Source organism: Hippocampus guttulatus, chromosome 2, assembly GCF_054856545.1.
Source record: "Hippocampus guttulatus isolate MCC_2025c chromosome 2, RoL_Hgut_1.0, whole genome shotgun sequence".
Lineage (NCBI taxonomy): Eukaryota > Metazoa > Chordata > Actinopteri > Syngnathiformes > Syngnathidae > Hippocampus > Hippocampus guttulatus.
The window spans coordinates 31,600,248-31,617,612 of record NC_141262.1 but is presented as its reverse complement, the minus strand read 5'-3'; the positions used below and the strand labels follow the sequence as shown (position 1 = coordinate 31,617,612).

The 17,365-nt window shown below is 42.9% G+C and overlaps 1 protein-coding gene across 1 annotated transcript; it reads right to left on the bottom strand.

Moving 5' to 3' along the window:
- Window positions 1-3: 3 nt before the first annotated feature.
- Window positions 4-15,964, bottom strand: atp7a (ATPase copper transporting alpha). The gene is made up of 24 exons (XM_086105698.1): window positions 15,728-15,964; window positions 13,714-13,837; window positions 11,657-12,137; window positions 10,066-10,842; window positions 9,721-9,945; window positions 9,461-9,624; window positions 9,149-9,310; window positions 8,942-9,018; window positions 7,908-8,130; window positions 7,587-7,820; window positions 7,408-7,499; window positions 6,551-6,678; window positions 6,279-6,433; window positions 6,053-6,187; window positions 5,388-5,582; window positions 5,057-5,239; window positions 4,756-4,975; window positions 4,558-4,686; window positions 4,334-4,476; window positions 3,180-3,383; window positions 2,751-2,868; window positions 1,551-1,653; window positions 1,171-1,481; window positions 4-976 (listed from the first exon to the last, which is right to left on the bottom strand). Exons 2-23 carry the CDS (start codon window positions 13,831-13,833, stop codon window positions 1,196-1,198), a joined length of 4,554 nt encoding a protein of 1,517 aa, XP_085961824.1. The 5' UTR covers window positions 13,834-13,837; window positions 15,728-15,964; the 3' UTR covers window positions 4-976; window positions 1,171-1,195.
- Between the last annotated feature and the right edge of the window lie 1,401 nt (window positions 15,965-17,365).

Genomic DNA, 17,365 nt, shown 5'->3' with positions numbered 1-17,365 from the left:
ACATTTTGCTTTTTTATTTATTTATTTATTTATTTTTTTATCCAAGGCACAATTGTTTAGAATAGCAGTGGAGAACCAGTTCAGCCATTTTCAAATCCATACAATTTTTTGACAAAAATACACAACATAGAAATTAATGTTTATTTAAAGTCAATTATGGATATTCAGGGGTCACTTTTTTGGGCAGCCCGAATGAAAAGTTCTTGTGAGCCGTAGCTGACTGAGAACATTCAAGGCAAACATCCTTCATTTAACCGTACATGTACATGTAATGTGACGCTCTGTGGACGTCACTTGGACAGGCCGATGTGGTCACGCTCAGCGGACTTCAGAACACGCGTCTTTGGGGAAGCGGCAACAACTAAAACAAAACAACAACAAAAAAACAAAAACAAAGCGAGGGCTTGGACTCTTGCATGACAATGTGCTGACTTTAAAAAGGCTCAAGAAAGAAGAAAAAAAGCAATAATCCCGCCTAGCAGGAAACCATCCACGACTGTAAAATGTAATTAGTGCCACAACTCGCACAGACACAAAGAAGCTGAGAAGCAGTAACATACGACACAACATGCAATCAGGACCGATGGCCTAAATGCACTTGCGTGACATATAGAAGACAACTTGCACAGCAATGAGCAGCACATATGTAACAAGATAACAGCAGATAGCGCCGGGTTAAGTGAACGCTTGCCCGTCCCCACTGCAACATTCGACCACTGTTGGGTCCAAAGTGCTCTGTTTGGAATGTGCTGAACTTTGCCACGATGGCGTTTCCACTCGACTTGTCTAGCGTACGTTTCCAACTCGCTCTCAAGTGTCATTTGAATCTCCCACATGGATTAGGATGAACATGATAAATAAGGGGAAATATAAATACTCCATATTATACAACATTGAATGAAAAGGGCTAAAACTTAAAAAGGTCTTTGGATACACAGGCGTGCTCAGATGGCTGCTCTCATGGCACTGCATGGCTCTGACGTCAACAAAATGGGGGGGCGGGGGGGGGGGGGGGGGGAGAGAAGAGGAAGTGAGCCAATTTGCTTTTAAGTGCTCGTAATCAACACGAGGATGCGCAGGCTCTCTTGTAATCAAGTGTGACGCCACGGCATCCTCCACCCAGATGAAACGCTTAGCGAAGCCGCCCGGGATTGAAAAAAAAGACGCTACCTTGGGCACTTTGTGACGGTGGCCTTCAGCAGAATTCCTCTTCGCACGGCGCCTCCCCCATGAGGAGCGAGTGTTTGTCGGGCTCGCTGAGCACCTGGCTGTGGATCGAGTGCTTGTCGGAGCGCAGTGAATTGATGGACGCCCGGCTGTAGTTGACAATGCGGTCGAGAAGGCTGAGCTTGGGCGAAGATCGCCGCAGCTCGCCCATGCCGATGTTGACGCTGATGTCAGACAGGCTGCTCTGTCGTGTGCCGCGGCCTAGCCGCGACTCTAGCTGGGCCTCCAGCTTCTCGGCGCTGGGCTTGGTGTAGCTACGCAAAAGGTGGACAGTGAGAATGCGGCAGAGTGAAAAGCGGCGTTGGTCTCGAAGAGATGACTACCATTTGAGTAGAAGCGAGGACAAAACCACAGAGACGGAAGACATTGCCATGGCGGCAGAGCCCATCCACGGCTGTAATACCAAACCAATGGGAAGGAAGACACCTAAGAACACATGAGTGACAGTGTGAACATTCTGGGATGCCACATTACTTAAAACAAAGAGGTTACTTGATACAAAAAGTTGCACTTTATAAGAACAACATGGTAAGAATTAATAAGGGAATCGGTCTGTCATATATTTTGGATTACTACACTCCTTTCTTACAGCTAAAATACATCGCAAGACAAAATAATGTAAATTTATGAGAACAATTTTGGCTGCCGCTGCTCAACCCGTATTGTTTTGTGTTTTTTGTTATTGTAAAGTGTCCTTGGGTGTCTTGAAAGGCGCTTATAAATAAAATGTATTATTATTATTAAATTCATGATTGAAAACAAAGAAGTCAAGAATGAAGTTGAAATATAAATAACTAATGAAGGAGTAGGAAATTTCTTTGCAATATTGTCTTACAAGGTAAAAGAATGCACATTTTCAGAATAAAGTTCCAGTGTTACTAGAACCACAAATTGGAAATTTAAGAGAATAGTCATTCACTTTTTTTCCCCAAGAATAAAATCTGAATATTAGATGAGGAAATGTCAGCGTTTTTAAAAACTAAAATTGAGACTACAGAAGTATTTGTATATTATTATACATATTATATCACAAGAAAAATAATGTACTATATACACATTGACAGTCTTAATTGAGAAAAGACTACAGAAGAAAAAAATTCTGCACATTAAGTGATGAAATGAAAACTAACAAACAGTTTCATTACATACACAGAGTACAGACTGTGGACATTTGGGAACCACATTTTCATCTCAGTTGTTTAGTTTGACCTTACTTCCTCATTTAATTGTCTAAGATGTACAGGATAAAAGTCACAGTACCGTAATAGTGGAAAAGGGTTGGAAATTATTTCGTCCTTGCTGATGCTTTAAATCACAAAAACCTGGCATTTGAACAGGGTGTTGTCTTTTTTTTTCTTTTTCCATACGCGCACGCACACATACACACACTTTTTGAACATTTACTGTCAACATGAGTGCTGAGCATCTTGTCAAATCATATTAAGTGTGCAAATCACAAACGTCAGAAACATCCAGAAGTGTCAATGCTCTGTGTGAGCAGAGACGCAAGTGTGGTCTTTGACCTGCAGCGATGGGAATGCCAACCAGGTTGTAGATGAGAGCGAAGACAAAGTTGATCCTGATCCTCTTGACAGTCTTTTTAGAGAGGTCGATGCTGCTGACCACATCCAGCAGGTCATTCTGTAAACACAAGCAAAAATGAATAATAGGTTTGCACGAATACATTTGAAGCAGCTCCTAACAACTGTCAAAAAGGTGAAGCACGGTTGAGAAGAGGCCCATTAAAAGAATAACCGGTAACTGTGAGCATGCATTATTAGCTCATTGTTTTCTTAGGTCAATGCTCACAGCAGATTTTCTAAACTAGAAGTGGGGAAGGTATGGCCCGCTCTGTTCTTTATTTATCAAGACTACTGCAAAATTTGCATATATGCAAAATAAGTTGAACACAGAAGTGCAGCGAAAGCCAAAGTCAAACATTAAATTCGCACCCTGATCAAGACCACATCTGCTGCCTCGATGGCGACATCCGTGCCCGTTCCAATGGCGATGCCGACGTCAGCCATGGCCAGAGCGGGCGAGTCGTTGATGCCGTCGCCTACCATGGCGACCCTCTTTCCCGCCTGCTGCAGCTGCTCCACCTTGGCCACCTTGTGGGAGGGCAGCACCTCTGCAAACACCTTCCTGATGCCCACCTAATGAAGAAAGAAGGCATGCTAGTAGAATTAGGGGGGCAAAAATTGGGGAATTCTCAAAGTTGGAATTAACAGAAATTTATAATTTACCAAATAGGATGGATGTATCTTAACACGGAAATAACGACTGTATAAAGCGGAACCTCAATTTAATGGACCCAGAGACAACAGATCCCGGATTCAATGGAGAGAAAAAAGTGTCGGCCATGTTGGTTGATAGGAAAGGCGCCCCCGCCTTTCCCATCAAAAGCGATGCATGTACATACATGGTGGCCATTTCAGCAGGGAGGATGGTCCCTTCAAAAGGTAATGCATGAGCTTCGCATTCACATAAGCACACATCTCAAACTGAGGCTGTCATATCAACCTATTCAAATCTATGGCTGTACTTTACATGACTTTACTCAGGCACAAGTCATGTACTGTACACATATCGTACATGCTATTTTTGGCGTGAGGGAGGGGGGGTGGCCTTTATCTAAGGCATCGAATGTATAATATCAAGCACCAATAAAGTCAGTTTGGAAAAACTTTAAAAGTTTTCAAACTGTTTCAAGCATTTACCAAATTTGTTTCCAATAATTTTCTACTGTTAATGCAGAGTTGTACTGCAATGCTCGTGCAGGCAGAACAACATTTTTGATATCGAATTTCAACATGTCAATTTTTCTGACAAATTAGATTTCGGCAGCCCCATCATCGTCTTGAGTACACATTGTTCGTAAAATAGTTTAGTGTCATTCATTGACCTTACATTCTCCAATGTCTTTGTAATGTTTTAAATGTGTGTTTCAAGACCTTCATTTTTTAAGTGACATGAATGCCATAAAAAAATGCTGAGAGGGTATTTCTACGTTGCAGATTTGATTTTTTCTTTCCTGAAAGGCTTCAGGAGGAGGTGGCCACAGAAACAACAAATAACGATCCACATTGCTACATGTTGGGCCGACCTGTGCAGCAATGGCCCGTGCCGTCTTGCTGTTGTCTCCCGTCATCAACACGACCTCCAGGCCCATGCAGGTCAGAGTTTGGACAGCCATCTCAGCTTCCGGCTTCACTGTGTCCGCTATGGCTATCATGGCACACAGGACATCTAAAAAAGGAAGTGTGAAAATGATGTCTCTTCATTTTATAAACAGGTAGTATTCCTTATGTTTTGACTTCCAGCACTCACCGTCTACAGCAACCAGGACGGCGGTGCGACCTCTTTGCTCGTGCTCCGTCATGGCATCATCGATATCATGTCGGACCTGCAGACCATTCCGCTTCATCCACTCTCGATTGCCAATCAGGACCGCGTAGCCTGCAGACACACGGCACTTGAATAACATCACAACATAGAGTAGTAATGAGTGATGGGACTATAACGTACTGATTGACTGTGGGTCCATGATAAGAGAATGGGAGCTGGTTGACGTGACAGTGTCGCTGATCTGAACAAGCATGCTGTTGCGCTGGTTGTTGTCATCGCTATCGCTGTCGCTGTCTGTGTGCTGTGACAGCATCTCGGTGTTGCTGACCTGACACCGAATGCCGCAGCCCGGCACGGCCTGGAAGTCAGTGCACGTGCCAAGCGACTCTGTGACGAGCTCCTGCACGTGCATGGTAATGCGGCGTTACTTATGTTGGTGTGCTCAGTAAACAGGAATTGAGTGGTTGAAGTCAATACCAACCTGCTTGCAGTACTTGGTGATAGATGCTCCCAAAGGATGCTCGCTGTTGTTCTCTGCTGTGCCCACGATGGCGAGCAGTCGGGAGCGAGGCATCTTGTTGCCCTCCACTACTATTTTGACCTGGACAACCTTTGGAGCACCATACGTAATGGTCCCGGTTTTATCAAACACCACTGACTGGACCTGTGTATAGATGCTTGCTTTTAGTCTCAGTTAAACACAGTGAAACTGACAGTGGTGGTTGCCCAGGAAACCCAAAGCATCTGCAGTACTGTTCAAAAGTCTCACCCCAGGGTTACTCAAATTAATCAGAGTACTGTTAATACCACACCTTGTGTGCCATTTCCAGAGGTGCCCCTCCTTTTATCAGGATGCCATTTTGGGCTCCAACCCCGGTGCCCACCATGACAGCCGTTGGGGTCGCCAGACCGAGGGAGCAGGGACAGGCGATGCATAACACGGTTATGGAGGCCTGGAAAGCGAAGCGAATCACCGCCTCTGCCCTGGAAATGCTTTTGTCATAACCCTGCCAGGAGCAACAGAATGTGAATTATAAACATTTCCAAATCTACTTATAGGAACTGTTAAAAAGGTTGGTCAAGAGCGAAAGAAGCTTGAATAGGTGAGTGGCATGTTAGCATTTATGTGCTAAAAAATAAAAAGGATTTGGCTTTTTGCAGTACAGATGCATTTTAATAAACTAGAATACTGTGGAAAAACATACAGTTGCAGTAAAACTTCAATACAGATTGGGTGTGGAGAAATTTCTATAGGATAAACTTTTAAGCACATTTTTATCATGACTGTTTACGCGCAAAAAAATAAATAAACACCATTTTAAAAACTATGAAATTTGTAATATACACGTTCGACAATTTAAAAATACCCATATCTGGTTTATTTTGGTTTTAGAGTTGTCTGAGATGTAGTTTGTTTGTTCAGTCAGATTGCCACTAGAGTATTTGAGAAATACAATAATTCAATTGGAACACTCACTGGAAAGTATTTTTCCACTAGAGGGAAATCCAGGAACCCAATTACAATCCAGGAAATCAAAGTAAGGAGTGACACAGCAACAATGAAGGGTACAAAGTAGCCACTGATCTTATCAGCATACTGTTGGATGGGAGCCTAAAAAAATAAAAAAAATAAGGGAAAAACATTGAGAATCAGATACTTAGACCACCACATTGAAGTACTAGGTCAGAACCCCATGACACACTTTTGAAGTCTGAGCCTCTTCAACTAGTTTGACAATCTGCGACAGCGTGGTGTCCATGCCGACATGTGTAGCGCTGACCAGGAGAGAGCCATTCTGGTTAATGGAGCCCGCAATCACAACACCGCCTGGCTTCTTGGTCACGGGCATGGGCTCACCTGAAGTTCCAAAGCAACAGCTGGTCAGAAAAGGCCCCGTCTGCAGCAACCTGCTTTCCAGTTTTAAGCCCCAAATATAAAGGGACAGAATTTTTTGCCCACAATGGTGTGACTTACCTGTGATGAGGGACTCGTCCGCCATGGAATGCCCCTGAAGAACTCTGCCATCGACTGGAAACTTTCCACCAGGAACTACTTTTACCACATCTCCCCTCTGCACCAACTCAACATCCACTTGATTCTCACTGGAATCAGAGTCAACAATAAACTCATGCCTGGAAATGTATTCAACCAGGCAGTACTACAATATATATGCAGTATATGTACTGTACTGTACAAATACAGTTTCTTGAAAGTCACAACACGATGCCCACTTGTATTGGATATCATTTTAGTGTACAAGAGCTGTATCAAGAATTCTTCCTTAAAAAAAGAATTTTCAGTTTTGATTGACACTGTCTGCGGTATTGATTGAACAAAACAGAATGTTTATAATTGGGAGCTGACCCTAAAATTTTGACCCCTTGATGTGTCTTAATCAAGTAACTTTCAATATGATACAGTGCAGGTCTAAATTGTGTGCTGTCTGCACACTGCTACTGCCTTTGTAATGACAACATCTAAGATAAAAAGTGCTACCTTGTTAGAAAGAAAGAAAAACATTTTTGATCAATGTGAAGATCTCATGTATTGTTTCAAACACAGAAAATGTTTACATGGGCCAAATACTGTAAGTCTCTGCTGTGGGCTCTATATACAAGAAATGTCCAAGATACATACTGTATCGTGTGCCTTGTGGTTTCCTTGGTAGGATATAATAACTCAATTTGTAGGGCATCTGGATGTGAGTAATATATAATTCTTTGAAGAATGGCCAATATGGATTTCGTCTTGCATTATGTTGGCCTTTATCTAGTAGCAATTCAAGAACAATCAGTTGCATCGTGGCCAAAAGGATCACAAAGCATTATTACCTCAGAATGGTTGAATCACTGTTGAGAATGACCACTGTGGCCTCCGTGGCTTGCAGAGACATGAGCTTGGAAAGAGCCTCAGACGTCTTGCTCTAAAAGGAAGACACACACCCAAAGAAAAACATCGTAGATGCGGCAATGCCAAATGGCACATTCCAAGCCTCGTCATTCATTCGAACCTTGGCTATCTGCTCCAACCAGCGTCCCAGCGAGATGAAGACAAAAAGCATAGGCGGTGTGTCAAAGAAGGTGATGGGATTGATTTTTGCTCTCTCCACCATGGCCACGATGAGTACGATGGAGGAGTATGTGAAAGCTATGGAGGTGGCCAGGACTATAAGCACGTCCATGTTGGCAGATCCGTGTGTCACTGCTTTGTAGGCCTGAACGTAGAAGTAGCGCCCACCGATAAACTAAACAGAGGAAGAGAATTGGAAGAAAGGTTTCAGGCCACTGAGCTACACACACGTGTAGGGGAGGTAAGGAACCTCATGACTCACCTGCACAGGTACGCAAAAAAGAAAAGAGAGCAAGTTCATGACAGAGAGGCCTGGGAGCAACTGTCTCTCCAGGAACATGGTGGCGTGGTACAAGTTGAGGTCCTCGGCCGTGGCGTTGTGTTGGTGGGAAGCGTTCATCTGGTGGTCCATGATGATCATGTATACCATCATGCCCATCACTGGCACACAAAATATCAGGCTCACCAGGAAAGATTTCCTCCACCTCGGAGAGCAAAGACATTCGAAGGTACTCAGAGAAACGTCTTTGTTTGATTGTTGACATTTTTAGCATCTTCAAAATGTTAACCCTGGGGTCAAAAGGTGACACTTCTAAAATGGCAATTCTGTTTGGACGCCGACAGCATGATGTATTTCACCAAAATTCATATATTGTAAAATCCCGTAAATAACATGCACCCTTGTAAAATACACCCCTCCAAAACCACTCTGAAAATGCTTTTTTTTCCGCCTGTACTTAATTTTGCTGGTATCCTTTATGAGTGATGCGGTGCAGTAGTGAGTGAATAAAAGGTTCAAAATATCCAAGTAACGGGTAAATATGTTGAAATCCAAGTTCAAAACTATGCTCTGTTCCCATACCTTTTAATGTCTTTCAAAATATTTTTCAAATCATATTTTCGAAAACCTTGCTCTCGCACTGTACATTCTTTTAGTCATTTTAGTAAGCTATTTTTTATTTCTTTACTTTGCTGTTAGATTTCTTTAACTACTTTTTTTTTTTTTTTTTTTTACACCTCCTAGGTACTGGTAAATGCCTAAGCGATGTCAACATTTTTATTTCTTATTGAGCCTCCTGTATAACACGCCCCCTTGATTTTGAGAGTTTTGCTGCAAGTAATTAGAATGATCACTTTTGCACTACTTGCAGACACATTCGATTGGACATTCATCCAACCCTTTTTTATAAGATCGGGCTTGTCCTCATTAGGCTGCCTTTGGCCATGAGGCGGGGAGCACCCTGAACCAATTACAAGTGGATGGGAGATATGTACATCAATTCAAATGTTTCTCACTGTCGTATCTCTTTGCTATGGTCCAAATGGCTGGCGGCACGGTCCTTCTTCACCAAAGATGCTTCAAAACCCGAATTCTACAAACATGATAGAGCTCTGATTTAGTTTGAAAATTCAACCTGCAGCTTTCTCTTACGTAATTATAATGTCATGTTGCACAAGTACGAACCAAATACAAATACCGGACAGCATGAAGAAGTGTTTTACCTCAATCAGCTTGATGATGTCTCGCGGTCCTATCACTTCGGACTCGAACTTAATGTGTGCTTTATTGGTGGATAAGGCAACAGAGGCATATTTAATCCCATTTTCTCTCATCAGTCTGGATTCAATTTTGTGGACGCAAGAGGCACAAGTCATCCCCCTTACCTGTAACGAGGTGGAATCAAGAGCACGAGAGGTTAATGTATGAAATGACGATGGTTGGGGGGCAGTCATCTCTTCCAACTGGATATGGATTTTGTTTTTTTAAATTGTGAGTATAATTACAGCGTTGACCAAACGACTGGCATAACTCACCACTAATTCCAGGTTGACATCGGAGCCTTCATAGTTCTCCATGACTGAGGCGGAGAAGCCCAGCTCGTTCACACACTCGACAATCTTCACAGGGTCTATCAATTCAGCATTATAGCGCACCTCAGCCTTACTGGCCATTAACGCCACCAGAACAGTGTAGATACCTGCAAAAAATGAAAATGAAATTGATATTTTGTCATAGGCAACAGATACAGATTCCTTTGAAATGAAAACATTTTCTCTATAAAATGCGAACTGACCAGGCTCATTTTTGAGATTTCGCTCAATGTTTGCCACACAAGATGCGCTGGTCATGCCTCGGATCTGGATGAAGCACTTGTTCACACTTGAGAGTTTGTCTTTTTTGCGATCCTCGGGCATCTCTTTGAGGAGGCTGCCATCAAGCAGTTCCTTCTCCTTCACTAGCGCCACACTCGAAGACTTGACAACACCGGGCGACGACACAGGTGTCAGGGAATTGGTCTCTGTGGGCGAGAAATCATTACAAGGGGGACAAAAAACTTCATGAACAATAATGTGATATATTACAGTAAAGATGCTGTTTGTCATTAGTGCAGTAAAACTGATGACGATGAGTGTCTCACCAGATAGTAATGCATCAAAGCCCATGTCTTCGATGGCATCCCTAAGCTCGACTAGGGAGGTCAACAGGGGGTCATATTCAAAGAGGCCTTGCTTATCGGCCAAAGACACCTGCGCTGAAATCACACCTTTTCTCTGAGACATCATGCCCTCTATTGACTGGACGCAACTATTACATGTCATGCCATCAATGTGAATCTTGGCTATGGATGCCAGAGGTTGGACTAAACAGGGCTGGGGTACAGCAGGTTTGGCAAATGATCGAGGAAATGCTTGCGGTGCAGATAAAGCAGGCAGAGGCGAGGTAGCTGGAGGGCTGAGGAGCCCAGAAGAGTCCCAGGGTTGAGTTTTGAAGGTCCCTGGAGGAAGTGCTTCAATTGCCTGTCGCAATTGAGCAACACTGACTTTCAGCGGGTCGTAGCAGATGGAGGCTTTCTCTTCCTCAAGAGAGACGACTACAGAGGATACACCGGGCAGCGTAGTGATGTTGTCTTGGATATTGACCACGCAGGATTGACAGTGCATGCCTTTCACAGTGAGCGCCACTAGAGTTGTGTCAATGCAGGTTTCTGTCTCCTCAGAAGTGTCTACGGTTGAAGAAGCACTTGTTTTATGAGAATCAGCAAAGCGTTCAACTTCACTCAGGGAAAGTTGCAGGGGGCATGTTTTGATCTTCACACAAGCCTTAAAGCCGGCCAAAGCAATCTGGTCGATAATGGTCTGAACACTTATGAGGTAAGGCAGGTACACAATCGTGGCTTCCTGAGAATCCAAGAGGACTGTGGGAAGTTAAAGAGCAGAGAGAAAAGGATCAGCTTCAACAGAAGATAAGAACAATGGTCAGCAAGCAGTATGACAGAGGTATTCATTTAGCATTGATGCACCAGTGTTGGAATTAGGGCCCGACGGGTTTGGACTTTTTAGGCCAATGCCAATTCTGATGTTTGGCAAAATAAAATTCTGGTCAAGACGAACTAACCGATTAGGGAACTTTTTTGTGATTAAGAACCATATAAATAAATGTGACAGTTGTCAATTAATCTCGCAATGGATCAATTTTTACACCTTTACATGCGTTAATGTGTATTCAAAAAAACAATCTACAAAAGTTGGCAAAAATATTATTAAAAGAGCTAATATGAGACATTTTGGGCTATAAGATATCCTTTATTTGTCCCACACTGGGGACATTTACAGTCTACAGCAGCAAGATTGTGGGTAGAAAGAAGAAAGAAAAAAACAAACAAACACCGTTCAATTAAGTGCAATATAAATACAAAATTGATAAATCGCAGTGCTATTAACAATTGTTTTTCACATCATTTAACTATTATTATTATTATTATTGATATTATTTTTATTCAGCAGCCTGACAGCAGTCGTAGGAACGAGCGTCGGTATCTCTCCTTCTTGCAGCGCGGGTGTAACAGTCTCTGGCTGAAGGAGCTACCTAGTGCTGTCAGGGCTATAGTTACAATAGTACTACCGCATCATCATGGTAAGTCCTTTACTCGGGCGAAGTGCAGTTAAGCACCACTGCAAACTCGAATGATAATACTGTAATACACAATACGCTCAATAATTTGGTATCACCTTTGATCTTTTCAACCCCTTTCAATTTTCCAATCTTTGCCTCAATCGTGGTGGTGCAGGAATGACCAGTCATGCCTTGAATGCTCATCTTCAGGAGCGACGCTCTTCTGTCTGTGCTGGGTGATGGAGACACGGGCAAGTCTCTTGTCACAGGGCTACTCGGAGCGTCGTTCTCTGATGGTGAGGGCCTCAACATGACTTCATTGAGCTCCTGAGTGGGCGTCAAAGACGAGGCAAAGGTGACGTCGAGGCCCTCGTTTGCCGAACTCCCTCCCGGGATCTGAGACCCTATCTGCCGCCCAGTTAAAGGTATCAGCCCTGACGTTGGGACCAGCTGGCTATCGGTGCAAACGGGTGAGGCCACGTCGAACGTCGATAAACTCGATTCAAACCCCATGTCGTCAATGGCCTCCAATAGGGACGCTGTGCTCTGCTGGCTGTCATTAAAAATGACTGTGGCATTCGCCTGCTCTAAAGATACCTACAAAAAAGAAGAAACATGCCCTGAGAGACAATCAATTAAAAAAAAAATATATATATATCTTGAATGGTCTGGACACTTTTGACGATTATATTATTTTTCCTCGTCGGCAGCAGGAACCCACGGCGAGTTTGTGACGTGAAGTGACATTAAAGTTGGATCGAATCTAATTTGAAGAGCCAAATTCAGGAAATTGCTCTAATAGTGTTGCTGAGAAAAACACAGCTATGCACCGAGTGAAATTACATTAACCGCTACTCGTTGTGCAAGGCAGGTTAAAGGAAACAGTAAAAGATTACCCTAGCACGGTGCTTCATGAAAGATCGGATTAATTAAGTTTACGATCAGACCTGTTCTTGATAAATACTCCTCTAAACTTCATCGGCATCAAACAAGAGATCACACACAACGGCATATTTCGCTGCATCTCAATTCAGGATACATCAAATGAGTAATCTGCAGACATGTTGAGCTATTTTTCTTGGCTTTTTGGGTAACACCAAATTCCACAAGTAGGCATGCTAAGTGCGCTTAGCAAGCTTATATTCAAAGCAGTCAGCGACCAGTGGTGACCTACTTTTTACATTTCCATGACAATTAAGAATTTGAAATACAGCACAAAGTGTTCATTTTAACACGTTTCTACTTGTTTGGGTCATTTAAAGCTTCGGCCTTCGGTTGTTTGAATGTCCACTATTTCCTTTCCTTTCCTTCCTAAATATTTTCTACAAAACCGAATCAGAAGCTATCTATCACAACCTAACTATTCCAACATGCTAAAATCTTTCAGGTGGTATTTTTCCTCTTTCAAACCTGTTTACAAAAAACAAAAAATACAGGAATACAAAAATACTATCTTAATTTATATTTGCAATGAATGAATTTCAGGCTCAAATTTGAGCCGATCTGAGCTACATTATTACAGTCATATGAAGTCAAGATTATAAACTGGGTCCACATGCTTTTAACAACATGATGACCCTTGTTGTTCTATTCTTTCAGAAAGCATAAACATGTGACACACAGAATGGATCACTTGACCGGAGCAATGTGTGGGTTTCGCACTTTGGACGAGACTTAGTTTTTGTGCCTATGAAAATCAGAAGTAAGGCCTGACATGACCACTTCTATGAAGACTGCCACCAGAGGACTCAGACACTAAATTGTGGAAAAGACAAAGGCAAGTGTTTCCTGTGGGTGCGGCGAATCGATCTGCTGTTAGAGTCCTGCAAAGGACAGAGCTCTATCTAGAACATACAATTGCATTATCTTTGTCATTTAATCTCAGCCTGAGGGGTAAACAAACAAACCAAAAAAAGAAAAACCCAGGCCTTTTTGATTACATTGACATTACCTGGTTTTAAATCAAGTTTGGCATGGCGACTAAAGAATGCACTGCACAACGTTATCTTTGACCGGTTTCATACAAATGGACATCTCAATCCCTACGTGTTGAAATTTGAATTACCACGACATGTGATTAAGATCCTGTTTCGAACGGGAAACATTTTGCAACACAGTGCAAATATGGGGTGGTAAAAGGAAAGAATTTATGAAATGAACAAAGAATAATTACCGTTATGTGTATCACCCCTGGCAGAGAACCAATGTGCTTCTCTATGGATTGGACACAGGAACCACAAGTCATGCCCCCGACACCAAGGGTGACTTCGCACACATTGCCTTCCTTTGTCATGATTCTAAAAAAAAGAAATAAAATCGAGGGGGGGGGGGGGGCAACATTTATCAGACAAAACATTCACGTACTACTAGGAGGGCAAATTATAAACAGAATTACAGAATGAGTACTTGAATTATTGGTAGTTATCATTCAAAGGTAATAATAAAGAAAAATAACTCTGACATGATATTTTCACACTTTTAATGCCAAAACGTCTTTGCCGTAATGTTGGATGGATGGGATTTTCTCTGTTTGTTTTTCCATGAAATTGAACACAAATGCATCTCACTCAATTTGTTTTTACCAGTAATGCCAGTTACTTTATGTTGTTGCAATGCACCAGAGGGATCTGAAGTGCCAAAATGTGTTAGTCATTTTGCATTCACAGCAAACAACACAGCAAAGTAGATGGTGTTATTTCTGATATATGCGTGAGAATGAAAAATGGGGGCGGCCCGGTAGTCCAGTGGCTAGCACGTTGGATTCAGAGTGCAGAGGTACCGGGTTCGATTCCAGCTCCGGCCTGGAGTTTGCATGTTCTCCCCGGGCCTGCGTGGGTTTTCTCCGGGTGTTCCGGTTTCCTCCCACATTCCAAAAAAACATGCATGTCAGGCTGATTGGACGCTCTAAATTGTCCCTAGGTGTGAGTGTGGGCGTGGATGGTTGTTCGTCTCTGTGTGCCCTGCGATTGGCTGGCGACTGATTCAGGGTGTCCCCCGCCTACTGCCCGGAGATGGCTGGGATAGGCTCCAGCGCCCCCCGCGACCCTAGTGAGGATCAAGCGGTTCGGAAAATGGATGGATGGATGAAAAATGGCATTTCTTGACCGTTACTATGAATGTATGAAAACAGAGTTTAATGGGCTTAATGAGTTGTGAGGATAATTTATGCATTACACTTGTGTTGGGCTGCCATGATACAGTATTAGTAAACTGAGCATGCCTGCAACCCTAGTGAGAAAAAGCGGTTCAGATGAATATTTATCATGAACCATTTGAAAATAGGACCTCTATGAAAATTACCCTCAAACTTAAGCCTTCGGTGGAACGGCATTGAGGAGCAGAGCGGTCTTAGCAGAATAACCTGTTTGAACATGGCAACAAATAAGTGATGGGATAGAACTCTTAAATTATCCATTTCTTATTAGGGGACAAAAACATCTGTTTATCTCCCAAAAGAAACAGTGTGTCCATAAAGTCTCTTTTCAAATTAAAAATTGATAAAGTATGCTAAAAGTAAAAATTGATTACGTATGCCAATGACATAAGGGCTGGGTGCTTATCGGAGGTTTTAATCCTGTTGATGGAATAGATTCGGTGTGAGAGATTCCAAGTAAAAAAAAACACCAAAAAATTGTATATAGCCCTTCACCACAAAAGAGTACCAAAGGGCTTCACAAGCCCACAGTTAACAAAAATTAACGACAGTATCTGATCTTCATAGGCATCCCGTAGAGTTACTTAGCTTGTTTGAGGTCACTCCAAAATTGACTTCTCCACCCAATGTAAGATGTCGAGAACCCTGTACAGTATACCTGTGTGTCCACCTGTTGCCACAAAGACAACAGACGTTGTGGCTTCTATTAGGCTCGGATTTCACACCAAAGTCAACTTGCCAATTCACTGATCATTATTTCATCATTTATTATATTTCTACTGGATGCAAAACGCTTGTTTGTTGGTGTCCCGTGCGATTTTTCCAATGTCGTGTTCTTTGGTTCAATCAATGTTTGAGCTAACAGGAAAGCCATTTGCTGACTTGCTACGCTGAAGGAAACCCCGTCTGTCGTAACACACGACTGAGTGAGCAGTGATACATAAACAGATGTCGGTTTTTCTAAGAAGGAATTGTCGGGGGGTGGAGGGATTAAGTGGAACAAGTGGGAAAATTGGAAAGACGAAGCTCTTACCTTCAAATTCAAGTGACAGTCAGCTACTTGGGTAGTAGCATTAGCCACCTTGCTTCTTGTCGTCAGCCGTCCTTGTGTGCTAAAATACAGACGAGTTGTTCCGGCATTGTTTGGCGAAAAGAAAGTGTCACTTAATTACGGTCTTAATAACTAGTTTTGTGACAACCGTTCACAGAACTCGACCCGGGCGAGATCTTCACTCGTATTCTCACGCCGACGTGACTGACTCTCTGCTGCCGTGCGACGTCACGTGGAATGGGCGGAGTTTAGCCAAAGAACACCAAAGTCGTTGTCTTTCACCCAGAATTTGTCTTGCAGGCATCATTTTTTTGGTGTGTTTGTGAAAGGATGACTCAACAAAATGAGTTTAGGTTTACGACCTCGTTTAGAACACATTCATTCAGTCATTCATTTTCCGAGCCGCTTTTATCCTCACTAGGGTCGCGGGGGGTGCTGGAGCCCATCCCAGCTGTCTTCGGGCAGTAGGCGGGGGACACCCTGAACCGGTTTCCAGCCAATCGCAGGGCACACAGAGACAAACAACCATCCCCGCTCACACTCATGCCTAGGACATGACAATTTTGAGTGTTCAATCAGCCTGCCATGCATGTCTTTGGAATGTGGGAGGAAACCGGAGTACCCGGAGCAAACTCACGCAGGCCCGGGGGGAGAACATGCAAACTCCACACAGGGAGGCCAGAGCCAGGATCGAACCCACGACCTCTGCACTGTGAGGTCGACGCGCTAACCACTGGCCCACCGGGCTGCTCCAGTTATAACACAATACAACGAAATTACCCAAAACAAAACGAGATGACAATACTGTACGACTGTGTTTTTGTTATTATATGACATGAGTAGGTGAACTTTTAGTGCTAAAGGTCCAAATTTGATTTTGAAACGTACAGATGGACCATAAAATGGGAATACATTTAAATAATTATAAATGTGATTTCTTAACAAAACAAAATGTGTGTTTCGTGTGAAAGTGATCATTCTGAGTGACACTGAATATGAGAATCAAATGTTCTTTACTTCAGACAGAGTCTGTTAGAGTTTGCATTCATGTTAATTGTAAATTTGTTTTAAATGAATTGTAGCAGAGTATCAAGAGATCTAAAAATACTGCATCCATGTGAAAATGTAATTTAAGTCCACCCATTATCTGGGCCACTTATCCTCATGAGGGTCATGGGCGTGCTGGAGCATATCCCAACTGACTTTGGGCAGTAGGCGGGGTACACCCTGAATTGGTTGCCAGCCAATCGCAGGGCACACATAGACAAGCAACAATTCGCGCTCACAATTACACTTAGGGTATCTTTAGAGTGTTCAGTCAACCTACCATACATATTTTTGGAATGTGGGAGGAAACTGAATTACCCAGAGAAAATCCATTCAGGCACGGGAAGAACATGCAAACTCCACACAGGAAGGCCAGAGCCTGGAATCGAATCCTTGAATAAAGCACTGTGAGGCGGACGTGCTAACAAGTACCTTGGCACACTGGCAGGAAAATCATAGCCATCAAAATCTTGCCCAAGATATGGGGATGGCCATTACAGCCGATACACAGCAGTATCAGTCCTATGAAGTCAAAGCTGAAAGGTAAGCAGAGCTACAGTGTCAAGAGATGAA